Consider the following 25,904-nt stretch of genomic DNA (forward strand, 5'->3'; position numbering starts at 1 on the left):
ATGTCAAATTTTATTTTCCTTTTGATGGCGTTGCCTTGTCTCTGAGATTGTTTACAGCTTTGTAGAAGTTACCTGTGGCGCTGATGTTTAGGCCGAGATACGTATAGTTTTTTGTGTGCTCTTTGTATTTGTGATCCTGGGAATTGGACCTTTTTTGGAACACCATTCTTTTTCTCTTACTGAGATTTACTGTCAGGGCCCAGGTCTGACAGAATCCATGTGGAAGATCTCGGCACTGCAGTAGGCCCTCCTTGGTTGGGGACAGAAGCACCCGATCATCAGCAAACAGTAGACATTTGACTTCAGATTCTAGGAGGGTGAGGCCTGGTGCTGCAGATTTGTTGATATATATGTTGAAGAGGGTGGGGCTCAAGCTGCATCCCTGTCTCACACCACCGGCCTGTTTTAACTAAACACTTGTTGTCTGTGTACATGGATTTCATAATGTTGTATGTTTTTCCCCCAACACCACTTTCCATCAATTTGTATAGCAGACCCTCATGCCAAATTGAGTCAAAAGCTTTTTTGAAATCAACAAAGCATGAGCAGACTTTGCCTTTGTTTTGGTTTGTTTCTTTGTCAATTAGGGTGTGCAGGGTGAATATGTGGTCTGTCGTACGGTATTTTGGTAAAAATCCAATTTGAAATTTGCTCAGTACATTGTTTTCACAGAGGAAATGTACGAGTCTGCTGTTAATGATAATGCAGAGGATTTTCCCAAGGTTGCTGTTGACGCATATCCCACGGTGGTTATTGGGGTCATATTTGCCTCCACCTTTGTCGATTGGGGTGATCAGGCCTTGGTTCCAAATACTGGGGAAGATGCCAGAGCTGAGGATGATGTTAATTTCAATGTTGATTTCAAAAAAGCTTTTGACTCAATTTGGCATGAGGGTCTGCTATACAAATTGATGGAAAGTGGTGTTGGGGGAAAAACATACGACATTATAAAATCCATGTAGCCAATTGGAATGTGTGGTTTGTATATTTTATCATTTAATTTAGGATACCATCAACACCACAGGTGTTGGAGGGTTTGTATTTTGTCCTGTAGTTCATTCTATGTAATTGGAGACCCTCTCTCCCTGGCCCCCTCTCCCCCTGGCCCACTCTCTCCCTGGCCCACTCTCCCCCTGGCCCCAACGTGCACTAGCCTCTTCGTCTCTCTCATTCTCTCGTTGCTGTGGTAAGCCTCAGTCTATTTAGGGAGTTGTAGTTTTTACAGGGTGATTTAAAACGTAGTCCTGTTGTTTGGTAATCCAGACATCACACAGCTCTATCATTCGTTACAAAGAGAGACATTCATTTAGCAGATACATGAACCACTCAGAACACTCATTGGCTCGTCCCAAACGCCACCTTATTTCATATATAGTGCACTGCTTTTGACAAAGGCCCATGGAGGGGGGGGGGGGGTAATTTAAGTTGGGCGCACACTGCCCCACACACACACACACACACACACACACACACACACACACACACACACACACACACACACACACACACACACACACACACACACACACACACACTAGATCATTCACGCGTCCGGGAGGCACATTTCCGGCAGGATGTCTAATCAACCGTACAGCATATCCAGTGCCTTTAATAGACAGGATGAAACAGCACCTCTGTGGGGTTCTAAAGGTGTGTGGATGAAACAGCACCTCTGTGGGGTTCTATAGGTGTGTGGATGAAACAGCACCTCTGTGGGGTTCTATAGGTGTGTGGGTGAAACAGCACCTCTGTGGGGTTCTACAGGTGTGTGATGAAACAGCACCTCTGTGGGGTTCTAAAGGTGTGTGATGAAACAGCACCTCTGTGGGGTTCTACAGGTGTGTGATGAAACAGCACCTCTGTGGGGTTCTAAAGGTGTGTGATGAAACAGCACCTCTGTGGGGTTCTGCAGGTGTGTGGATGAAACAGCACCTCTGTGGGGTTCTACAGGTGTGTGGATGAAACAGCACCTCTGTGGGGTTCTACAGGTGTGTGGATGAAACAGCACCTCTGTGGGGTTCTACAGGTGTGTGGGTGAAACAGCACCTCTGTGGGGTTCTATAGGTGTGTGGATGAAACAGCACCTCTGTGGGGTTCTACAGGTGTGTGGATGAAACAGCACCTCTGTGGGGTTCTACAGGTGTGTGGGTGAAACAGCACCTCTGTGGGGTTCTACAGGTGTGTGGGTGAAACAGCACCTCTGTGGGGTTCTACAGGTGTGTGGATGAAACAGCACCTCTGTGGGGTTCTACAGGTGTGTGGATGAAACAGCACCTCTGTGGGGTTCTACAGGTGTGTGGGTGAAACAGCACCTCTGTGGGGTTCTACAGGTGTGTGATGAAACAGCACCTCTGTGGGGTTCTACAGGTGTGTGGATGAAACAGCACCCCTGTGGGGTTCTACAGGTGTGTGGGTGAAACAGCACCTCTATGGGGTTCTATAGGTGTGTAGGTATCTAGGTTCCTTACCTTGAAGACATCTTGTGTATCATCCATGCAGTAGACTCTGATGTTATACTCCAGGGTAGAGCAGTATGCGTCAGAGAAGAGCACGAGGCGGAGACGCTTAGCCGCGGCCATGTTTAGAGATTCTCCCACCAGAGAGAAACGACCCAACTGCTCTGAGAACACTCTGCACGTCTCTGCCTCCAACTGACAGTAATACGGCTCTGAGATCAACTCCTCACCCATCATTAACACATCCTGGGGATAGAGAGAGAGAGGTGTGGGGTTAGGGGCAGGGTGTGTGTGTGTGTGTGTGTGTGTGTGTGTGTGTGTGTGTGTGTGTGTGTGTGTGTGTGTGTTAGTGTGTGTGTGTGTGTGTGTGTGTGTGTGTGTGTGTGTTTGAGACAGCAGTACGGCTCTGAGTGCTTCACCCATATGGAGCCCATCCTGAGAATAGACAGGCAGAAGTGTGGTTATGGGGGCAGGGTGTGTGGTTATGGGGTCAGACAGAGAGTGTGTGGTTATGGGGTCAGACAGAGGGTGTGTGGTTATGGGGTCAGACAGAGGGTGTGTGTGTGGTTATGGGGTCAGACAGAGGGTGTGTGGTTATGGGGCCAGACAGAGAGTGTGTGGTTATGGGGTCAGACAGAGAGTGTGTGGTTATGGGGTCAGACAGGGAGTGTGTGGTTATGGGGTCAGACAGAGGGTGTGTGGTTATGGGGTCAGACAGAGGGTGTGTGGTTATGGGGCCAGACAGAGGGTGTGTGGTTATGGGGTCAGACAGAGGGTGTGTGTGTATGGGGTCAGACAGAGGGTGTGTGGTTATGGGGCCAGACAGAGGGTGTGTGGTTATGGGGTCAGACAGAGAGTGTGTGGTTATGGGGTCAGACAGAGGGTGTGTGTGTGGTTATGGGGTCAGACAGAGGGTGTGTGGTTATGATGTCAGACAGAGGGTGTGTGGTTATGGGGTCAGACAGAGAGTGTGTGGTTATGGGGTCAGACAGAGGGTGTGTGTGTTGTTATGGGGTCAGACAGAGGGTGTGTGTGTGGTTATGGAGTCAGACAGAGGGTGTGTGGTTATGGGGTCAGACTGAGGGTGTGTGGTTATGGGGTCAGACTAGGGCGTGTGGTTATGGGGTCAGACAGAGGGTGTGTGGTTATGGGGTCAGACAGAGGGTGTGTGGTTATGGGGTCAGACAGATGGTGTGTGGTTATGGGGTCAGACAGAGAGTGTGTGTGTGGTTATGGAGTCAGACAGAGGGTGTGTGGTTATGGGGTCAGACAGAGGGTGTGTGGTAGTGGGGTCAGACTAGGGTGTGTGGTTATGCGGTCAGACAGAGGGTGTGTGGTTATGGGGTCAGACAGAGGGTGTGTGGTTATGGGGCCAGACAGAGAGTGTGTGGTTATGGGGTCAGACAGAGAGTGTGTGGTTATGGGGTCAGACAGGGAGTGTGTGGTTATGGGGTCAGACAGAGGGTGTGTGGTTATGGGGTCAGACAGAGGGTGTGTGGTTATGGGGCCAGACAGAGGGTGTGTGGTTATGGGGTCAGACTTAGGGTGTGTGGTTATGGGGTCAGAAAGAGGGTGTGTGGTTATGGGGTCAGACAGAGGGTGTGTGTGTGGTTATGGGGTCAGACAGAGGGTGTGTGTGTGGTTATGGGGTCAGACAGAGGGTGTGTGTGTGGTTATGGGGTCAAACAGAGGGTGTGTGTGTGGTTATGGGGTCAGACAGAGGGTGTGTGTGTGGTTATGGGGTCAGACATAGGGTGTGTGGTTATGGGGTCAGACAGAGCGTATGTGGTTATGGGGTCAGGCAGAGTGTGTGGTTATGGGGTCAGGCAGAGTGTGTGTTTATGGGGTCAGGCGGTGTATATACAGTATGTGAGGACAGTGACCTATAGAACATTAACAATCAACTATGTAGTTCAGATCTAGGCAATCAATTGACATGAAAAAAGACTCCTCAAGTTTCCTGGCAACAACACTGCTTCTGGAGAGAAAGGAGAGAGAACAGAGAAGAGAGAACAGAGAGAAAGAGGAGAGAGAAAGGAGGGAGAACAGCTAGAGAAAGGAGGGCGAACAGAGAGAACAGAGAGAGAAAGAGGAGAGAGAAATGAGGGAGAACAGAGGGAACAGAGAGAGAAAAAAATATTGGATTCATCAGCCAGAGGAATGAGTTCAGAAAGGTGAAGAGAGAGAGGAAGAGAAGTGAGTAGAGAGCAGGCTGCCAGAACAGAACAATTACCAACAGCTCTACCTGCCAGAACAATTACCATCAGCTCTACCTGCCAGAACAGTACATTTACCAACAACTCTACTTTCCAGAACAGTACAATTACCAACAGCTCTACCTGCCAGAACAGTACAATTACCAACAGCTCTACCTGCCTACACAATTACCATCAGCTCTACCTGCCAGAACAGTACAATTACCAACAGCTCTACCTGCCTACACAATTACAATCAGCTCTACCTGCCAGAACAATTACAACAGCTCTACTTGCCAGAACAGTACAATAAACAACAGCTCTACCTGCCAGAACAGTACAATTACCAACAGCTCTACCTTCCAGAACAGTACAATTACCAACAGCTCTACCTGCCAGAACAGTACAATTACCAACAGCTCTACCTGCCAGAACAGTACAATTACCAACAACTCTACCTTCCAGAACAGTACAATTACCGACAGCTCTACCTTCCAGAACAGTACAATTACCGACAGCTCTACCTGCCAGAACAGTACAATTACCAACAACTCTACCTTCCAGAACAGTACAATTACCAACAGCTCTACCTGCCAGAACAGTACAATTACCAACAGCTCTACCTGCCAGAACAGTACAATAACCAACTGCTCTACCTGCCAGAACAGTACAATTACCAACAGCTCTACCTTCCAGAACAGTACAATTACCAACAGCTCTACCTTCCAGAACAGTACAATTACCAACAGCTCTACCTGCCAGAACAGTACAATTACCAACAACTCTACCTTCCAGAACAGTACAATTACCGACAGCTCTACCTTCCAGAACAGTCCAATTACCGACAGCTCTACCTGCCAGAACAGTACAATTACCAACAGCTCTACCTGCCTACACAATTACCATCAGCTCTCCCTGCCAGAACAGTACAATTACCAACAGCTCTACCTGCCAGAACAATTACCAACAGCTCTACCTGCCAGAACAATTACAACAGCTCTACCTGCCAGAACAGTACAATAAACAACAGCTCTACCTGCCAAAACAGTACAATTACCAACAGCTCTACCTTCCAGAACAGTACAATTACCAACAGCTCTACCTGCCAGAACAGTACAATTACCAACAGCTCTACCTGCCAGAACAGTACAATTACCAACAGCTCTACCTGCCAGAACAGTACAATTACCAACAGCTCTACCTTCCAGAACAGTACAATTACCAACAGCTCTACCTCCAGAACAGTACAATTACCAACAGCTCTACCTGCCAGAACAGTACAATTACCAACAACTCTACCTTCCAGAACAGAACAATTACCGACAACTCTACCTTCCAGAACAGTACAATTCCGCAGCCACCGCCCCCCACAGCTCTACCTTCCAGAACAGTAGAATTACCAACAGCTCTACCTGCCAGAACAGTACAATTACCAACAGCTCTACCTGCCAGAACAGTACAATTACCAACAGCTCTACCTGCCAGAACAGTAAAATTACCAACAGCTCTACCTGCCTACACAATTACCATCAGCTCTACCTGCCAGAACAGTACAATTACCAACAGCTCTACCTGCCAGAACAATTACCATCAGCTCTACATGCCAGAACAATTACCAACAGCTCTACCTGCCAGAACAATTACCAACAGCTGTACCTGCCAGAACAATTACAAACAGTTCTACCTTCCAGAACAGTGCAATTACCAACAACTCTACCTGCCAGAATAATTACCATCAGCTCTACCTGCCAGAACAGTACAATTACCAACAGCTCTACCTTCCAGAACAGTACAATTACCAACAGCTCTACCTGCCTACACAATTACCATCAGCTCTACCTGCCAGAACAGTACAATTACCAACAGCTCTACCTGCCAGAACAATTACCAACAGCTCTACCTGCCAGAACAATTACAACAGCTCTACCTGCCAGAACAGTACAATAAACAACAGCTCTACCTGCCAGAACAGTACAATTACCAACAGCTCTACCTGCCTACACAATTACCATCAGCTCTACCTGCCAGAACAGTACAATTACCAACAGCTCTACCTGCCAGAACAATTACCAACAGCTCTACCTGCCAGAACAATTACCAACAGCTCTACCTGCCAGAACAATTACCAACAGCTCTACCTGCCAGAACAATTACAAACAGTTCTACCTTCCAGAACAGTGCAATTACCAACAACTCTACCTGCCAGAATAATTACCATCAGCTCTACCTTCCAGAACAGTGCAATTACCAACAGCTCTACCTTCCAGAACAGTACAATTACCGACAGCTCTACCTTCCAGAACAATTACCAACAGCTCTACCTGCCAGAACAGTACAATTACCAACTGCTCTACCTGACAGAACAATTACCAACAGCTCTACCTGCCAGAACAATTACCATCAGCTCCACTTGCCAGAGCATTTACCATCAGCTCTACCTGCCAGAACAATACAATTACCAACAGCTCTACCTGCCAGAACATTTAGCAACAGCTCTACCTCCCGAACAGTACAATTACACACTGCTCTACCTGCCAGAACAATTATCATCAGCTCTACCTGCAGAACAATTACCATCAGCTCTACCTGCCAGAACAGTAAAATTACCAAAAGCTCTACCTGCCAGAACAATTACCATCAGCTTCAACTGCCAGAACAGTACAATTACCATCAGCTCTACCTTCCAGAACAATTACCAAGAGCTCTACTTGCCAGAACAATTGCCAACAGCTCTACCTGCTAGAACAGTATAATTTCCAACAGCTCTACTTGCTAGAACAATTACCAACAGCTCTATCTGCTAGAACAATTACCAACAGATCTACCTTCCAGAACAGTACAATTACCAACAGCTCTACCTTCCAGAACAGTACAATTACCAACAGCTCTACCTTCCAGAACAGTACAATTACCAACAGCTCTACCTGCCAGAACAGTACAATTACCAACAGCTCTACCTGCCAGAACAGTACAATTACCAACAACTCTACCTTCCAGAACAGTACAATTACCGACAGCTCTACCTTCCAGAACAGTACAATTACCGACAGCTCTACCTGCCAGAACAGTACAATTACCAACAACTCTACCTTCCAGAACAGTACAATTACCAACAGCTCTACCTGCCAGAACAGTACAATTACCAACAGCTCTACCTGCCAGAACAGTACAATAACCAACTGCTCTACCTGCCAGAACAGTACAATTACCAACAGCTCTACCTTCCAGAACAGTACAATTACCAACAGCTCTACCTTCCAGAACAGTACAATTACCAACAGCTCTACCTGCCAGAACAGTACAATTACCAACAACTCTACCTTCCAGAACAGTACAATTACCGACAGCTCTACCTTCCAGAACAGTCCAATTACCGACAGCTCTACCTGCCAGAACAGTACAATTACCAACAGCTCTACCTGCCTACACAATTACCATCAGCTCTCCCTGCCAGAACAGTACAATTACCAACAGCTCTACCTGCCAGAACAATTACCAACAGCTCTACCTGCCAGAACAGTACAATAAACAACAGCTCTACCTGCCAAAACAGTACAATTACCAACAGCTCTACCTTCCAGAACAGTACAATTACCAACAGCTCTACCTGCCAGAACAGTACAATTACCAACAGCTCTACCTGCCAGAACAGTACAATTACCAACAGCTCTACCTGCCAGAACAGTACAATTACCAACAGCTCTACCTTCCAGAACAGTACAATTACCAACAGCTCTACCTCCAGAACAGTACAATTACCAACAGCTCTACCTGCCAGAACAGTACAATTACCAACAACTCTACCTTCCAGAACAGAACAATTACCGACAACTCTACCTTCCAGAACAGTACAATTACCGACAGCTCTACCTGCCTACACAATTACCATCAGCTCTACCTTCCAGAACAGTAGAATTACCAACAGCTCTACCTGCCAGAACAGTACAATTACCAACAGCTCTACCTGCCAGAACAGTACAATTACCAACAGCTCTACCTGCCAGAACAGTAAAATTACCAACAGCTCTACCTGCCTACACAATTACCATCAGCTCTACCTGCCAGAACAGTACAATTACCAACAGCTCTACCTGCCAGAACAATTACCATCAGCTCTACATGCCAGAACAATTACCAACAGCTCTACCTGCCAGAACAATTACCAACAGCTGTACCTGCCAGAACAATTACAAACAGTTCTACCTTCCAGAACAGTGCAATTACCAACAACTCTACCTGCCAGAATAATTACCATCAGCTTCAACTGCCAGAACAGTACAATTACCATCAGCTCTACCTTCCAGAACAATTACCAAGAGCTCTACTTGCCAGAACAATTGCCAACAGCTCTACCTGCTAGAACAGTATAATTTCCAACAGCTCTACTTGCTAGAACAATTACCAACAGCTCTATCTGCTAGAACAATTACCAACAGATCTACCTTCCAGAACAGTACAATTACCAACAGCTCTACCTTCCAGAACAGTACAATTACCAACAGCTCTACCTTCCAGAACAGTACAATTACCAACAGCTCTACCTGCCAGAACAGTACAATTACCAACAGCTCTACCTGCCAGAACAGTACAATTACCAACAACTCTACCTTCCAGAACAGTACAATTACCGACAGCTCTACCTTCCAGAACAGTACAATTACCGACAGCTCTACCTGCCAGAACAGTACAATTACCAACAACTCTACCTTCCAGAACAGTACAATTACCAACAGCTCTACCTGCCAGAACAGTACAATTACCAACAGCTCTACCTGCCAGAACAGTACAATAACCAACTGCTCTACCTGCCAGAACAGTACAATTACCAACAGCTCTACCTTCCAGAACAGTACAATTACCAACAGCTCTACCTTCCAGAACAGTACAATTACCAACAGCTCTACCTGCCAGAACAGTACAATTACCAACAACTCTACCTTCCAGAACAGTACAATTACCGACAGCTCTACCTTCCAGAACAGTACAATTACCGACAGCTCTACCTGCCAGAACAGTACAATTACCAACAGCTCTACCTGCCTACACAATTACCATCAGCTCTACCTGCCAGAACAGTACAATTACCAACAGCTCTACCTGCCAGAACAATTACCAACAGCTCTACCTGCCAGAACAATTACAACAGCTCTACCTGCCAGAACAGTACAATAAACAACAGCTCTACCTGCCAAAACAGTACAATTACCAACAGCTCTACCTTCCAGAACAGTACAATTACCAACAGCTCTACCTGCCAGAACAGTACAATTACCAACAGCTCTACCTGCCAGAACAGTACAATTACCAACAGCTCTACCTGCCAGAACAGTACAATTACCAACAGCTCTACCTTCCAGAACAGTACAATTACCAACAGCTCTACCTTCCAGAACAGTACAATTACCAACAGCTCTACCTGCCAGAACAGTACAATTACCAACAACTCTACCTTCCAGAACAGAACAATTACCGACAACTCTACCTTCCAGAACAGTACAATTACCGACAGCTCTACCTGCCTACACAATTACCATCAGCTCTACCTTCCAGAACAGTAGAATTACCAACAGCTCTACCTGCCAGAACAGTACAATTACCAACAGCTCTACCTGCCAGAACAGTACAATTACCAACAGCTCTACCTGCCAGAACAGTAAAATTACCAACAGCTCTACCTGCCTACACAATTACCATCAGCTCTACCTGCCAGAACAGTACAATTACCAACAGCTCTACCTGCCAGAACAATTACCATCAGCTCTACATGCCAGAACAATTACCAACAGCTCTACCTGCCAGAACAATTACCAACAGCTGTACCTGCCAGAACAATTACAAACAGTTCTACCTTCCAGAACAGTGCAATTACCAACAACTCTACCTGCCAGAATAATTACCATCAGCTCTACCTGCCAGAACAGTACAATTACCAACAGCTCTACCTTCCAGAACAGTACAATTACCAACAGCTCTACCTGCCTACACAATTACCATCAGCTCTACCTGCCAGAACAGTACAATTACCAACAGCTCTACCTGCCAGAACAATTACCAACAGCTCTACCTGCCAGAACAATTACAACAGCTCTACCTGCCAGAACAGTACAATAAACAACAGCTCTACCTGCCAGAACAGTACAATTACCAACAGCTCTACCTGCCTACACAATTACCATCAGCTCTACCTGCCAGAACAGTACAATTACCAACAGCTCTACCTGCCAGAACAATTACCAACAGCTCTACCTGCCAGAACAATTACCAACAGCTCTACCTGCCAGAACAATTACCAACAGCTCTACCTGCCAGAACAATTACAAACAGTTCTACCTTCCAGAACAGTGCAATTACCAACAACTCTACCTGCCAGAATAATTACCATCAGCTCTACCTTCCAGAACAGTGCAATTACCAACAGCTCTACCTTCCAGAACAGTACAATTACCGACAGCTCTACCTTCCAGAACAATTACCAACAGCTCTACCTGCCAGAACAGTACAATTACCAACTGCTCTACCTGACAGAACAATTACCAACAGCTCTACCTGCCAGAACAATTACCATCAGCTCCACTTGCCAGAGCATTTACCATCAGCTCTACCTGCCAGAACAATACAATTACCAACAGCTCTACCTGCCAGAACATTTAGCAACAGCTCTACCTCCCGAACAGTACAATTACACACTGCTCTACCTGCCAGAACAATTATCATCAGCTCTACCTGCAGAACAATTACCATCAGCTCTACCTGCCAGAACAGTAAAATTACCAAAAGCTCTACCTGCCAGAACAATTACCATCAGCTTCAACTGCCAGAACAGTACAATTACCATCAGCTCTACCTTCCAGAACAATTACCAAGAGCTCTACTTGCCAGAACAATTGCCAACAGCTCTACCTGCTAGAACAGTATAATTTCCAACAGCTCTACTTGCTAGAACAATTACCAACAGCTCTATCTGCTAGAACAATTACCAACAGATCTACCTTCCAGAACAGTACAATTACCAACAGCTCTACCTTCCAGAACAGTACAATTACCAACAGCTCTACCTGCCAGAACAGTACAATTACCAACAGCTCTACCTGCCAGAACAGTAAAATTACCAACAGCTCTACCTGCCTACACTATTACCATCAGCTCTACCTGCCAGAACAGTACAATTACCAACAGCTCTACCTGCCAGAACAATTACCATCAGCTCTACCTGCCAGAACAATTAACAACAGCTCTACCTGCCAGAACAATTACCAACAGCTCTACCTGCCAGAACAATTACAAACAGTTCTACCTTCCAGAACAGTACAATTACCAACAGCTCTACCTGCCTACACAATTACCATCAGCTCTACCTGCCAGAACAGTACAATTACCAACAGCTCTACCTGCCAGAACAATTACCAACAGCTCTACCTGCCAGAACAATTACAACAGCTCTACCTGCCAGAACAGTACAATTACCAACAGCTCTACCTTCCAGAACAGTACAATTACCAACAGCTCTACCTGCCAGAACAATTACCAACAGCTCTACCTGCCAGAACAATTACAACAGCTCTACCTGCCAGAACAGTACAATAAACAACAGCTCTACCTGCCAGAACAGTACAATTACCAACAGCTCTACCTGCCTACACAATTACCATCAGCTCTACCTGCCAGAACAGTACAATTACCAACAGCTCTACCTGCCAGAACAATTACCAACAGCTCTACCTGCCAGAACAATTACCAACAGCTCTACCTGCCAGAACAATTACCAACAGCTCTACCTGCCAGAACAATTACAAACAGTTCTACCTTCCAGAACAGTGCAATTTCCAACAACTCTACCTGCCAGAATAATTACCATCAGCTCTACCTTCCAGAACAGTGCAATTACCAACAGCTCTACCTTCCAGAACAGTACAATTACCGACAGCTCTACCTTCCAGAACAATTACCAACAGCTCTACCTGCCAGAACAGTACAATTACCAACTGCTCTACCTGACAGAACAATTACCAACAGCTCTACCTGCCAGAACAATTACCATCAGCTCCACTTGCCAGAGCATTTACCATCAGCTCTACCTGCCAGAACAATACAATTACCAACAGCTCTACCTGCCAGAACATTTAGCAACAGCTCTACCTCCCGAACAGTACAATTACACACTGCTCTACCTGCCAGAACAATTATCATCAGCTCTACCTGCAGAACAATTACCATCAGCTCTACCTGCCAGAACAGTAAAATTACCAAAAGCTCTACCTGCCAGAACAATTACCATCAGCTTCAACTGCCAGAACAGTACAATTACCATCAGCTCTACCTGCCAGAACAATTACCAAGAGCTCTACTTGCCAGAACAATTGCCAACAGCTCTACCTGCTAGAACAGTATAATTTCCAACAGCTCTACTTGCTAGAACAATTACCAACAGCTCTATCTGCTAGAACAATTACCAACAGATCTACCTTCCAGAACAGTACAATTACCAACAGCTCTACCTTCCAGAACAGTACAATTACCAACAGCTCTACCTGCCAGAACAGTACAATTACCAACAACTCTACCTTCCAGAACAGTACAATTACCGACAGCTCTACCTTCCAGAACAGTACAATTACCGACAGCTCTACCTGGCAGAACAGTACAATTACCAACAGCTCTACCTGCCTACACAATTACCATCAGCTCTACCTGCCAGAACAGTACAATTACCAACAGCTCTACCTGCCAGAACAATTACCAACAGCTCTACCTGCCAGAACAATTACAACAGCTCTACCTGCCAGAACAGTACAATAAACAACAGCTCTACCTGCCAAAACAGTACAATTACCAACAGCTCTACCTTCCAGAACAGTACAATTACCAACAGCTCTACCTGCCAGAACAGTACAATTACCAACAGCTCTACCTGCCAGAACAGTACAATTACCAACAGCTCTACCTGCCAGAACAGTACAATTACCAACAGCTCTACCTTCCAGAACAGTACAATTACCAACAGCTCTACCTGCCAGAACAATTACAAACAGTTCTACCTTCCAGAACAGTGCAATTACCAACAACTCTACCTGCCAGAATAATTACCATCAGCTCTACCTTCCAGAACAGTGCAATTACCAACAGCTCTACCTTCCAGAACAGTACAATTACCGACAGCTCTACCTTCCAGAACAATTACCAACAGCTCTACCTGCCAGAACAATTACCATCAGCTCCACTTGCCAGAGCATTTACCATCAGCTCTACCTGCCAGAACAATACAATTACCAACAGCTCTACCTGCCAGAACATTTAGCAACAGCTCTACCTCCCGAACAGTACAATTACACACTGCTCTACCTGCCAGAACAATTATCATCAGCTCTACCTGCAGAACAATTACCATCAGCTCTACCTGCCAGAACAGTAAAATTACCAAAAGCTCTACCTGCCAGAACAATTACCATCAGCTTCAACTGCCAGAACAGGACAATTACCATCAGCTCTACCTTCCAGAACAATTACCAAGAGCTCTACTTGCCAGAACAATTGCCAACAGCTCTACCTGCTAGAACAGTATAATTTCCAACAGCTCTACTTGCTAGAACAATTACCAACAGCTCTATCTGCTAGAACAATTACCAACAGATCTACCTTCCAGAACAGTACAATTACCAACAGCTCTACCTTCCAGAACAGTACAATTACCAACAGCTCTACCTGCCAGAACAGTACAATTACCAACAACTCTACCTTCCAGAACAGTACAATTACCGACAGCTCTACCTTCCAGAACAGTACAATTACCGACAGCTCTACCTGCCAGAACAGTACAATTACCAACAGCTCTACCTGCCTACACAATTACCATCAGCTCTACCTGCCAGAACAGTACAATTACCAACAGCTCTACCTGCCAGAACAATTACCAACAGCTCTACCTGCCAGAACAATTACAACAGCTCTACCTGCCAGAACAGTACAATAAACAACAGCTCTACCTGCCAAAACAGTACAATTACCAACAGCTCTACCTTCCAGAACAGTACAATTACCAACAGCTCTACCTGCCAGAACAGTACAATTACCAACAGCTCTACCTGCCAGAACAGTACAATTACCAACAGCTCTACCTGCCAGAACAGTACAATTACCAACAGCTCTACCTGCCAGAACAATTACCAACAGCTCTAACTGCCAGAACAATTACAACAGCTCTACCTGCCAGAACAGTACAATAAACAACAGCTCTACCTGCCAGAACAGTACAATTACCAACAGCTCTACCTGCCTACACAATTACCATCAGCTCTACCTGCCAGAACAGTACAATTACCAACAGCTCTACCTGCCAGAACAATTACCAACAGCTCTACCTGCCAGAACAATTACCAACAGCTCTACCTGCCAGAACAATTACCAACAGCTCTACCTGCCAGAACAATTACAAACAGTTCTACCTTCCAGAACAGTGCAATTTCCAACAACTCTACCTGCCAGAATAATTACCATCAGCTCTACCTTCCAGAACAGTGCAATTACCAACAGCTCTACCTTCCAGAACAGTACAATTACCGACAGCTCTACCTTCCAGAACAATTACCAACAGCTCTACCTGCCAGAACAGTACAATTACCAACTGCTCTACCTGACAGAACAATTACCAACAGCTCTACCTGCCAGAACAATTACCATCAGCTCCACTTGCCAGAGCATTTACCATCAGCTCTACCTGCCAGAACAATACAATTACCAACAGCTCTACCTGCCAGAACATTTAGCAACAGCTCTACCTCCCGAACAGTACAATTACACACTGCTCTACCTGCCAGAACAATTACCATCAGCTCTACCTGCCAGAACAGTAAAATTACCAAAAGCTCTACCTGCCAGAACAATTACCATCAGCTTCAACTGCCAGAACAGTACAATTACCATCAGCTCTACCTGCCAGAACAATTACCAAGAGCTCTACTTGCCAGAAAAATTGCCAACAGCTCTACCTGCTAGAACAGTATAATTTCCAACAGCTCTACTTGCTAGAACAATTACCAACAGCTCTATCTGCTAGAACAATTACCAACAGATCTACCTTCCAGAACAGTACAATTACCAACAGCTCTACCTTCCAGAACAGTACAATTACCAACAGCTCTACCTGCCAGAACAGTACAATTACCAACAACTCTACCTTCCAGAACAGTACAATTACCGACAGCTCTACCTTCCAGAACAGTACAATTACCGACAGCTCTACCTGCCAGAACAGTACAATTAACAACAGCTCTACCTGCCTACACAATTACCATCAGCTCTACCTGCCAGAACAGTACAATTACCAACAGCTCTACCTGCCAGAACAATTACCAACAGCTCTACCTGCCAGAACAATTACAACAGCTCTACCTGCCAAAACAGTACAATTACCAACAGCTCTACCTGCCAAAACAGTACAATTACCAACAGCTCTACCTTCCAGAACAGTACAATTACCAACAGCTCTACCTGCCAGAACAGTACAATTACCAACAGCTCTACCTGCCAGAACAGTACAATTACCAACAGCTCTACCTGCCAGAACAGTACAATTACCAACAGCTCTACCTTCCAGAACAGTACAATTACCAACAGCTCTACCTTCCAGAACAGTACAATTACCAACAGCTCTACCTGCCAGAACAGTACAATTACCAACAACTCTACCTTCCAGAACAGAACAATTACCGATAACTCTACCTTCCAGAACAGTACAATTACCGACAGCTCTACCTTCCAGAACAGTAGAATTACCAACAGCTCTACCTGCCAGAACAGTACAATTACCAACAGCTCTACCTGCCAGAACAGTACAATTACCAACAGCTCTACCTGCCAGAACAGTAAAATTACCAACAGCTCTACCTGCCTACACAATTACCATCAGCTCTACCTGCCAGAACAGTACAATTACCAACAGCTCTACCTGCCAGAACAATTACCATCAGCTCTACCTGCCAGAACAATTAACAACAGCTCTACCTGCCAGAACAATTACCAACAGCTCTACCTGCCAGAACAATTACAAACAGTTCTACCTTCCAGAACAGTACAATTACCAACAGCTCTACCTGCCTACACAATTACCATCAGCTCTACCTGCCAGAACAGTACAATTACCAACAGCTCTACCTGCCAGAACAATTACCAACAGCTCTACCTGCCAGAACAATTACAACAGCTCTACCTGCCAGAACAGTACAATTACCAACAGCTCTACCTTCCAGAACAGTACAATTACCAACAGCTCTACCTGCCAGAACAATTACCAACAGCTCTACCTGCCAGAACAATTACAACAGCTCTACCTGCCAGAACAGTACAATAAACAACAGCTCTACCTGCCAGAACAGTACAATTACCAACAGCTCTACCTGCCTACACAATTACCATCAGCTCTACCTGCCAGAACAGTACAATTACCAACAGCTCTACCTGCCAGAACAATTACCAACAGCTCTACCTGCCAGAACAATTACCAACAGCTCTACCTGCCAGAACAATTACCAACAGCTCTACCTGCCAGAACAATTACAAACAGTTCTACCTTCCAGAACAGTGCAATTACCAACAACTCTACCTGCCAGAATAATTACCATCAGCTCTACCTTCCAGAACAGTGCAATTACCAACAGCTCTACCTTCCAGAACAGTACAATTACCGACAGCTCTACCTTCCAGAACAATTACCAACAGCTCTACCTGCCAGAACAGTACAATTACCAACTGCTCTACCTGACAGAACAATTACCAACAGCTCTACCTGCCAGAACAATTACCATCAGCTCCACTTGCCAGAGCATTTACCATCAGCTCTACCTGCCAGAACAATACAATTACCAACAGCTCTACCTGCCAGAACATTTAGCAACAGCTCTACCTCCCGAACAGTACAATTACACACTGCTCTACCTGCCAGAACAATTATCATCAACTCTACCTGCAGAACAATTACCATCAGCTCTACCTGCCAGAACAGTAAAATTACCAAAAGCTCTACCTGCCAGAACAATTACCATCAGCTTCAACTGCCAGAACAGTACAATTACCATCAGCTCTACCTGCCAGAACAATTACCAAGAGCTCTACTTGCCAGAACAATTGCCAACAGCTCTACCTGCTAGAACAGTATAATTTCCAACAGCTCTACTTGCTAGAACAATTACCAACAGCTCTATCTGCTAGAACAATTACCAACAGATCTACCTTCCAGAACAGTACAATTACCAACAGCTCTACCTTCCAGAACAGTACAATTACCAACAGCTCTACCTGCCAGAACAGTACAATTACCAACAACTCTACCTTCCAGAACAGTACAATTACCGACAGCTCTACCTTCCAGAACAGTACAATTACCGACAGCTCTACCTGCCAGAACAGTACAATTACCAACAGCTCTACCTGCCTACACAATTACCATCAGCTCTACCTGCCAGAACAGTACAATTACCAACAGCTCTACCTGCCAGAACAATTACCAACAGCTCTACCTGCCAGAACAATTACAACAGCTCTACCTGCCAAAACAGTACAATTACCAACAGCTCTACCTGCCAAAACAGTACAATTACCAACAGCTCTACCTTCCAGAACAGTACAATTACCAACAGCTCTACCTGCCAGAACAGTACAATTACCAACAGCTCTACCTGCCAGAACAGTACAATTACCAACAGCTCTACCTGCCAGAACAGTACAATTACCAACAGCTCTACCTTCCAGAACAGTACAATTACCAACATCTCTACCTGCCAAAACAGTACAATTACCAACAGCTCTACCTTCCAGAACAGTACAATTACCAACAGCTCTACCTGCCAGAACAGTACAATTACCAACAGCTCTACCTGCCAGAACAGTACAATTACCAACAGCTCTACCTGCCAGAACAGTACAATTACCAACAGCTCTACCTTCCAGAACAGTACAATTACCAACAGCTCTACCTTCCAGAACAGTACAATTACCAACAGCTCTACCTGCCAGAACAATTACCAACAGCTCTACCTGCCAGAATAATTACCATCAGCTCTATCTGCCAGAACAGTGCAATGAACAACAGCTCTAGCTTCCAGAACAGTACAATTACCAACAGCTCTACCTTCCAGAACAATTACCAACAGCTCAGCTCTACCTGCCAGAACAATTACCATCAGCTGTCCCTGCCAGAACAACTACCAACATCTCTACCTGCCAGAACAATTACCGTCAGCTCTACCTGCCAGAACAATTACCAACAGCTCTACCTGCCAGAACAATTACCAACAGCTCTACCTGCCAGAACAATTACCAACAGCTCTACCTGCCAGAACAGTACAATTACCAACAGCTCTACGAGCCAGAACAGTACAATTACCAAAAGCTCTACCTGCCAGAACAGTACATTTACCAACAGCTCTACCTGCCAGAACAATTACCAACAGCTCTACCTGCCAGAACAGTACAATTACCAACAGCTCTACCTGCCAGAACAATTACCAACAGCTCTACCTGCCAGAATAATTACCATCAGCTCTACCTTCCAGAACAGTGCAATTACCAACAGCTCTACCTTCCAGAACAGTACAATTACCAACAGCTCTACCTGCCAGAACAATTACCAACAGCTCTACCTGCCAGAACAGTACAATTACCAACAGCTCTACCTGCCAGAACAATTACCAACAGCTCTACCTGCCAGAACAATTACCATCAGCTCTACCTGCCAAAACAATTACCATCAGCTCTACCTGCTAGAACAGTACAATTACCAACAGCTCTACCTGCCAGAACAATTACCAACAGCTCTACTTGCCAGAACAATTGCCAACAGCTTTACCAGCCAGAACAGTACAACTACCAACAGCTATACCTGCCAGAACAATTATCATCAGCTCTACCTGCCAGAACAATTACCAACAGCTCTACCTGATAGAACAGTACAATTTCCAACAGCTCTACCTGCTTGAACAATTACCAACAGCTCTATCTGCTAGAACAATTACCAACAGCTCTACCTGCTAGAACAGTACAATTACCAACAGCTCTATCTGCCAGAACAATTACCAACAGCTCTATCTGCCAGAACAATTACCAACAACTCTACCTGTCAGAACAGTACAATTTCCAACAGCTCTACCAGCTAGAACAGTACAATTACCAACAGCTCTACCTGCAGAACAGTACCATTTCCAACAGCTCTACCTGCTAGAACAGTACAATTGAAATCAGCTCTACCTGCCAGAACAATTACCTTCAGCTCTACCTGCCAGAACAGTACAATTTCCAAAAGTTTTACCTGCCAGAACAATTTCCAAAAGCTCTACCTGCCAGAACAATTACCAACAGCTCTCCCTGCAGAACAATTACCAACAGCTCTACCTGATAGAACAGTACAATTTCCAACAGCTCTACCTGCTAGAACAGTACAATTTCCAACAGCTCTACCTGCCAGAACATTTACCAACAACTCTCCCTGCCAGAACAATTACCAACAACTCTACCTGCCAGAACAATTACCATCAGCTCTACCTGCCAGAACAATTACCAACAGCTCTACCTGCTAGAACAGTACAATTACCAACAGCTCTACCTTCCAGAACAGTACAATTACCAACAGCTCTACCTGCCAGAACAATTACCAACAGTTCTACCTTCCAGAACAGTGCAATTACCAACAGCTCTACCTTCCAGAACAGTACAATTACCAACAGCTCTACCTGCCAGAACAATTACCAACAGCTCTACCTGCCAGAACAGTACAATTACCAACAGCTCTACCTGCCAGAACAATTACCATCAGCTCTACCTGCTAGAACAGTACAACTACCAACAGCTATACCTGCCAGAACAATTACCATCAGCTCTACCTGCCAGAACAATTACCAACTGCTCTACCTGATGGAACAGTACAGTTTACAACAGCTCTACCTGCTTGAACAATTACCAACAGCTCTATCTGCTAGAACAATTACCAACAGCTCTACATGCTAGAACAGTACAATTACCAACAGCTCTATCTGCCAGAACAGTTACCAACAGCTCTACCTGTCACAGCAGTACAATTTCCAACAGCTCTACCAGCTAGAACAGTACAATTACCAACAGCTCTACCTGCCAGAACAGTACCATTTCCAACAGCTCTACCTGCTAGAACAGTACAATTACCATCAGCTCTACCTGCCAGAACAATTACCTTCAGCTCTACCTGCCAGAACAGTACAATTTCCAAAAGTTTTACCTGCCAGAACAATTTCCAAAAGCTCTACCTGCCAGAACAATTACCAACAGCTCTACCTGCAGAACAATTACCAACAGCTCTACCTGATAGAACAGTACAATTTCCAACAGCTCTACCTGCCAGAACATTTACCAACAACTCTCCCTGCCAGAACAATTACCAACAACTCTACCTGCCGGAACAATTACCATCAGCTCTACCTGCCAGAACAATTACCAACAGCTCTTCCTGCCAGAACAATTACCAACAGCTCTACCTGCTAGAACAGTACAATTTCCAACAGCTATACCTGCCAGAACAATTACCATCAGCTCTACCTGCCACAACAATTACCAACAGCTCAGCAGACCTAGATGACACAGTAAGGCTTACAGGAGTGCTTCTAGACTTTGATACTTGCTATTGTTTTGAACTGGTAGGCTGCGTTGGATAAATAAAAGATACATGTTATCAGTGAGATGATTAAATCAATAAATTACCTAAACCTATAAATAAGCTTTGATGGACACAAAACAGTCTTAGCCGCTATACTCTAAGTCCTAAAAGAGTTAGGAGGGATTTTAATGCCCTGTTTCTTTTATCTGATAGTTGCTAATTTCGTAGCTGTCACGTCCTGACCATAGTAAGTTGTTATTTTCTATGGTAGAGTAGGTCAGGGCGTGACAGGGGGGTTTTCTAGTTTCGTTTTTCTAAGTTGTTATGTTCTAGTTTTTTATTTCTATGTTGGGTTGTTCTAGTATTGTATTTCTATGTTGGGCTATGTTTGGGATGATCTCCAATTAGAGGCAACTGGTCATCGTTGTCTCTAATTGGAGGTCATATTTAAGTTGGTGTTTGTCCCACCTGGGTTTGTGGGAGATTGATTTTGAGTAGTGTATGTTTCACCTCTGCGTCACGGTTTGTTGTTTTTTGTCATTAAGTTTATTTATGTATTGCATAGTTTCACAGTGTAAATAAAATGTGGAACGACACACACGCTGCACTTTGGTCCGCTCCTCCTTTCGACAACCGTGACAGTAGCATTTGAAGACAATGAAAAGTCTTTGATCATTTAATCTATCAGATAAGCACATTTAGCGCCTGATTAAATCAATAAATGACCTAAACCTAATGAATAAACTTTAATAGACGCACAACATTCCCAAGCGGGCCTTTAGCTTCAACCCACCTGGCTACAGCCAAAATGGTCCCTGTACAGATTTATATAAAATCACAATTTATTTAGAGTTTATTTCTAAAAAATGTCAACACAATTTACAGAAAGTATTCATACCCCTTGACTTATTCCACATTTTGTTCTGTTACAGACATAATTTTTTTTCACCCATCTACAAACAATACCCCATAATGACAAAGTGAAACATGATTTTATATCAAATATCAAATTTACATAAGTATTCAAACCCGAGTCAATACCTTGTAGAATCACCTTTGGCAATGATTTCTGTGTAAGTCTCTCAGAGCTTTCCACCTGGATTGTGCAAAAGTTGCCCATTACTCTTTTCAATGTTCTTCAAGCTCTGTCAAGTTGGTTGTTGATCATTGCTAGACAACCATTTTCAGGTCTTGCCATAGATTTTCAAGTAAGTGAAAACTGTAACTCGGCCACTCAGGAACATTCACTGTCTTCTTGTTAAGCAACTCCAGTGTATATTTGGCCTTGTGTTTTTGTCACGTCCTGACCAGTAAAAGAGGTTGTTTGTTATTGTAGTTTGGTCAGGGCGTGGCAGGGGGTGTTTGTTTAGAGTGTTTCGGGGTTTGTTGGGCTATGTTCTTTGTTAGTCTATGTTAGTTGTAGTATGTCTATTTCTATGTGGTGTTTATTGGGTGGACCTTCAATTGGAAGCAGCTGCTCCTCGTTGCTTCTAATTGAAGGTCCTATTTAAGAGGGGTGTTTTTTCTATGGGATTTGTGGGTAGTTATTTCCTATTTCCTGTTTTCTGTTCGTGCACCTGACGGGACTGTTTAGTGTCGTTTGTTGTTTTTCTATACGTGCTTCTGCTGTTTTCCTTCTTTAATAAAATAAGAAGATGAGTTGACATGTTCCTGCTGCGTTTTGGTCCAATCCCTACGACAACCGTGACAGTTTTAGATTTTGTCCTGCTGAAAGGTGAATTAATTCATGTCTGATGGAAAGCAGACTGAACCATTCCGTTTCTTTTATATCCTGGAAAAACTCCCCAGTCTTTAACTCTTACAAGCATACCCATAACATGATGCAGCCACCACTATGCTTGAAAATAAGGAAAGTGTGAAAAGCAGGAAGCCTGTACCAAATAAAATATTCCAAAACATGCTTGCAACAAGATATTAAAGTAATACTGCAAAATATGTGGCAAAGCAATTAACTTTTTTGTCCTGTAAACAAAGTGTTATGTTTGAGGTAAATCCAATACAACACATTACTGAGTACCACTCTCCATATTTTCAAGCATGGTGGTAGCTACATCAGTTTACGGGTATGTTCTCTCATTGTGCCGCTGTTTGATACTACTGCTACAGTGCACTGGCTTCTTGTTCTGCATCGACGCTTCTGTGTCACTAAATGTTTCTCTGTATGCTGCTGTGTAACTAAATGTCTCTCTCTCTCTCTCTGCTGCTGTGCTTTTATGTAATATAATCTTAGTGAATGCTCTCTAGCTGTGTTTGAACCTCCCCCTGCATCTTTCAATATGCTCATGTTGCAATGTTTGGTTGTTGCTGGGTTGACATTGATAGTGAGGATCGACCATCTTGCTACTCTACTTTTGTCAGTCAATAGCGGCTACAAACTAGCTAGCTAAGTAGATTTAGTTATCATATAACTTCTTGTTTGTTGCTAATACCAGCTTTCAGGCAGATTCGGCGTGCTCCGTGAACACACACACACCCCCATCATGGGGAATCATTCCCCGTCATACAAGAAGGAACTAGCCTGTGCTCTAGGCTAGCATGCAGGCAATGCATCAATATACAGGAGTGATGAGCAGCAATGTTTTCAAATCAAAAACAGGAGATGGTGTTACTATGGTGATTTGGTAGTATTTCAGTCTCTACGCAGAAGTTAATCATTTAGTGCAGCATTAACATCGATAGTAGTTTCAGAGCTCATGAACACCAGAATTATTTATGCATACACTCAGTGATGGGCTATATTTTACAGGTCATCCCAGTGATGGCTATATTTTACAGGTCATCCCAGTGATATATACTACCAGTGATGGGCTATATTTTACAGGTCATCCCAGTGATGGGCTATATTTTACAGGTCATCTCAGTGATGGGCTATTTTTAAAATGTCATCCCAGTGATGGCTATATTTTACAGGTTATCCCAGTGATGGTCTATATTTTACAGGTCATCCCAGTGATGGCTATATTTTACAGGTCATCCCAGTGATATATACTACCAGTGATGGGCTATATTTTACAGGTCATCCCAGTGATGGGCTATATTTTACAGGTCATCTCAGTGATGGGCTATTTTTAAAATGTCATCCCAGTGATGGCTATATTTTACAGGTTATCCCAGTGATGGTCTATATTTTACAGGTCATCCCAGTGATGGCTATATTTTACAGGTCATCCCAGTGATGGCTATATTTTACAGGTCATCCCAGTGATATTTACCACCAGTGATGGCTATATGTTACAGGTCATCCCAGAGATATATACCACCAGTGATAGCTATATTTTACAGGTCATCAAAGAGATATATACCATCAGTGATGGCTATATTTTACAGGACATCCCAGTGATGGCTATATTTTACAGGTCATCCCAGTGATGGCTATATTTTACAGGTCATCCCAGTGATATATACTACCAGTGATGGCTATATTTTACAGGTCATCCCAGTGATATATACTACCAGTGATGGCTATATTTTACAGGTCATCCCAGTGATGGCTATATTTTACAGGTCATACCATTAATGGTCTATATTTTACCGGTAATCCCAGTGATGGCTATATTTTACAGGTCATCCCAGTGATGGCTATATTTTACAGGTCATCCCAGTGATGGCTAATTTTACAGGTCATCCCAGTGATGGCTATATTTTACAGGTCATCCCAGTGATATATACTACCAGTGATGGCTATATTTTACAGGTCATCCCAGTAATGGCTATATTTTACAGGTCATCCCAGTGATGGGCTATATTTTACAGGTCATCCCAGTGATGGCTATATTTTACAGGTCATCCCAGTGATGGCTATATTTTACAGGTCATCCCAGTGATGGCTATATTTTACAGGTCATACCAATGATGGCTATATTTTACAGGTTATCCCAGTGATGGCTATATTTTACAGGCCATCCCAGTGATGGCTATATTTTACAGGCCATCCCAGTGATATATACTACCAGTGATGGCTATATTTTACAGGTCATCCCAGTGATGGCTATATTTACAGGTCATCCCAGTGATGGGCTATATTTTACAGGTCATCCCAGTGATGGCTATATTTTACAGGTCATCCCAGTGATGGGCTATATTTTACAGGTCATCCCAGTGATGGGCTATATTTTACAGGTCATCCCAGTGATATATACTACCAGTGATGGCTATATTTTACAGGTTATCCCAGTGATGGCTATATTTTACAGGTCATCCCAGTGATGGCTATATTTTACAGGTCATCCAAGTGATGGCTATATTTTACAGGTCATACCAATGATGGCTATATTTTACAGGTCATCCCAGTGATATATACTACCAGTGATGGCTATATTTTACAGGTCATCCCAGTGATGGCTATATATTACAGGTCATCCCAGTGATGGCTATATTTACAGGTCATCCCAGTGATGGGCTATATTTTACAGGTCATCCCAGTGATGGCTATATTTTACAGGTAATCCCAGTGATGGCTATATTTTACAGGTCATCCCAGTGATGGCTATATTTTACAGGTCATCCCAGTGATGGCTATATTTTACAGGTCATCCCAGTGATATATACTACCAGTGATGGCTATATTTTACACGTCATCCCAGTGATGGCTATATTTTACAGGTCATCCCAGTGATGGCT

General features: G+C 44.1%; 1 protein-coding gene across 1 annotated transcript in view; it reads right to left on the reverse strand.

Annotated features, from left to right (window-relative positions):
* The window catches only part of LOC106560686 (netrin receptor UNC5A), a 246,842-nt gene that overhangs the window by 91,315 nt on the left and 129,623 nt on the right, over positions 1-25,904 (reverse strand). Inside the window, 1 exon segment of the mRNA XM_082956110.1 lies at positions 2,469-2,702. Within this exon segment, the coding sequence (XP_082812236.1) occupies positions 2,469-2,702 (234 nt within the window).

Source organism: Salmo salar, chromosome 09, assembly GCF_965601325.2.
Source record: "Salmo salar chromosome 09, fSalSal1, whole genome shotgun sequence".
Classification (NCBI taxonomy): Eukaryota; Metazoa; Chordata; class Actinopteri; order Salmoniformes; family Salmonidae; genus Salmo; species Salmo salar.